Source organism: Echinops telfairi, unplaced genomic scaffold (assembly GCF_000313985.2).
Source record: "Echinops telfairi isolate 266 unplaced genomic scaffold, ASM31398v2 ScPeMD7_18;HRSCAF=68, whole genome shotgun sequence".
Classification (NCBI taxonomy): domain Eukaryota; kingdom Metazoa; phylum Chordata; class Mammalia; order Afrosoricida; family Tenrecidae; genus Echinops; species Echinops telfairi.
This window is the reverse complement of record NW_022103915.1, coordinates 83,452,010-83,453,113: the sequence shown is the minus strand read 5'-3', so window position 1 is coordinate 83,453,113 and position 1,104 is coordinate 83,452,010. Positions and strand designations below refer to the sequence as shown.

Genomic DNA, 1,104 nt, shown 5'->3' with positions numbered 1-1,104 from the left:
GGCTCCGGCTCGGGCGAAGGCGTAGCGGGCTGCCAGGGGCTCCCGCCCCAGCGGCCCACGTCCGACCGTGGACCGTCCATGACTGTGCCTGGGAAAGAGGAAGGGGGGGCTGCGGTCACACACTGGGGAGAAACCCACCCAGTCCTACTGACTCAGCGCCAGCCAGACGAGCCCATCCCGAGACCCCCCAGCCCCACCCCAAAGACCTCCTGCAGACTCACCCAGAGGGCGCCTTCCCCTCCTCCCCCACACTGATGTCCCCCGAACCTCAGGCCCAATTCGGGGTGCCCCGCCAAGAACCCCACGCAGAACCCATCCCACGAAACGCTCCCTTCGCAGGCACTTGTCGCAGCCTCTGGACCAGCCCAACAGGCCGGATGCCTGCGCCCAATAGAGGGGAGCTCTACAGGGTCACCCCCATCTGTCAGCAGACTTCTCGCAGGCTCCCGCCCGGTAAAGGAGACGGGAGGGCGTCGGGGTCCCGGGCTTGCCAAGCCGGCGTGGCGGAGGGCAGGGGCGGGGCACAGCAGGTGCCGGAGCCCAGCCCGAGCCCGCGCGTCCTGGGCCCTGGCTTGGCCGCGGGCTGAGACCGCCGGCCCAGGATCCCCTCACCTGGTGGCGGCGGCGGCGATGCCGAGTCCCGGGTCGGAGCTGATGGGATGGGACAGGACCGACCGACTGGCTGGACGGCGCCGCGAATGGAAGCTGCGGGGCGGGCCGTCGAGTGGTTTATGAGGGGAGGGAGGAGCCGCGCTGCTGGGAAGGGGAAGCTCACTAAGCTCTAGGCGGGGTGCCACTCCAGCCCCCCTCCCCGCCCCCATACACACCCAGGAAGAGCGCCAGGGCCTGTGGGGGTTGTCAGGAGGCAGGGAAACTGGAACTCCTCCATCTCCCTTTCGAGGAACTGAGATAATGCAGGGCGTAAGAGCCAGGGAGGGGCCACGTGGTGGTCTGCAAGAGGTCAGGATCAAAGTGGAGAGCCCTCTGATCAGGATGTGGGTGAGGAGGTGGGGAGAAGCCCTGAGCCCCAGGCAGGAGGCAGGAGCCCCTTCCATCCAGTGCCCTCCCTGGCAGACCCTGTGACCCAGCGCCTGCCTCTCTGCC

General features: G+C 68.7%; 1 protein-coding gene across 1 annotated transcript in view; it reads right to left on the bottom strand.

Moving 5' to 3' along the window:
* The window catches only part of TGM1 (transglutaminase 1), a 14,947-nt gene extending 14,315 nt beyond the window's left edge, over window positions 1–632 (bottom strand). The window contains exons 1-2 of the mRNA XM_030884943.2: window positions 613–632; window positions 1–88 (exon numbers count right to left, since the gene is read on the bottom strand). The exon at window positions 1–88 is cut by the window's left edge and continues 314 nt beyond it. Of these exons, the coding sequence (XP_030740803.1) occupies window positions 1–80 (80 nt within the window). The 5' untranslated portion in view covers window positions 81–88; window positions 613–632. The remainder of the gene's footprint in view (window positions 89–612) is intronic.
* Window positions 633–1,104: the final 472 nt, after the last annotated feature.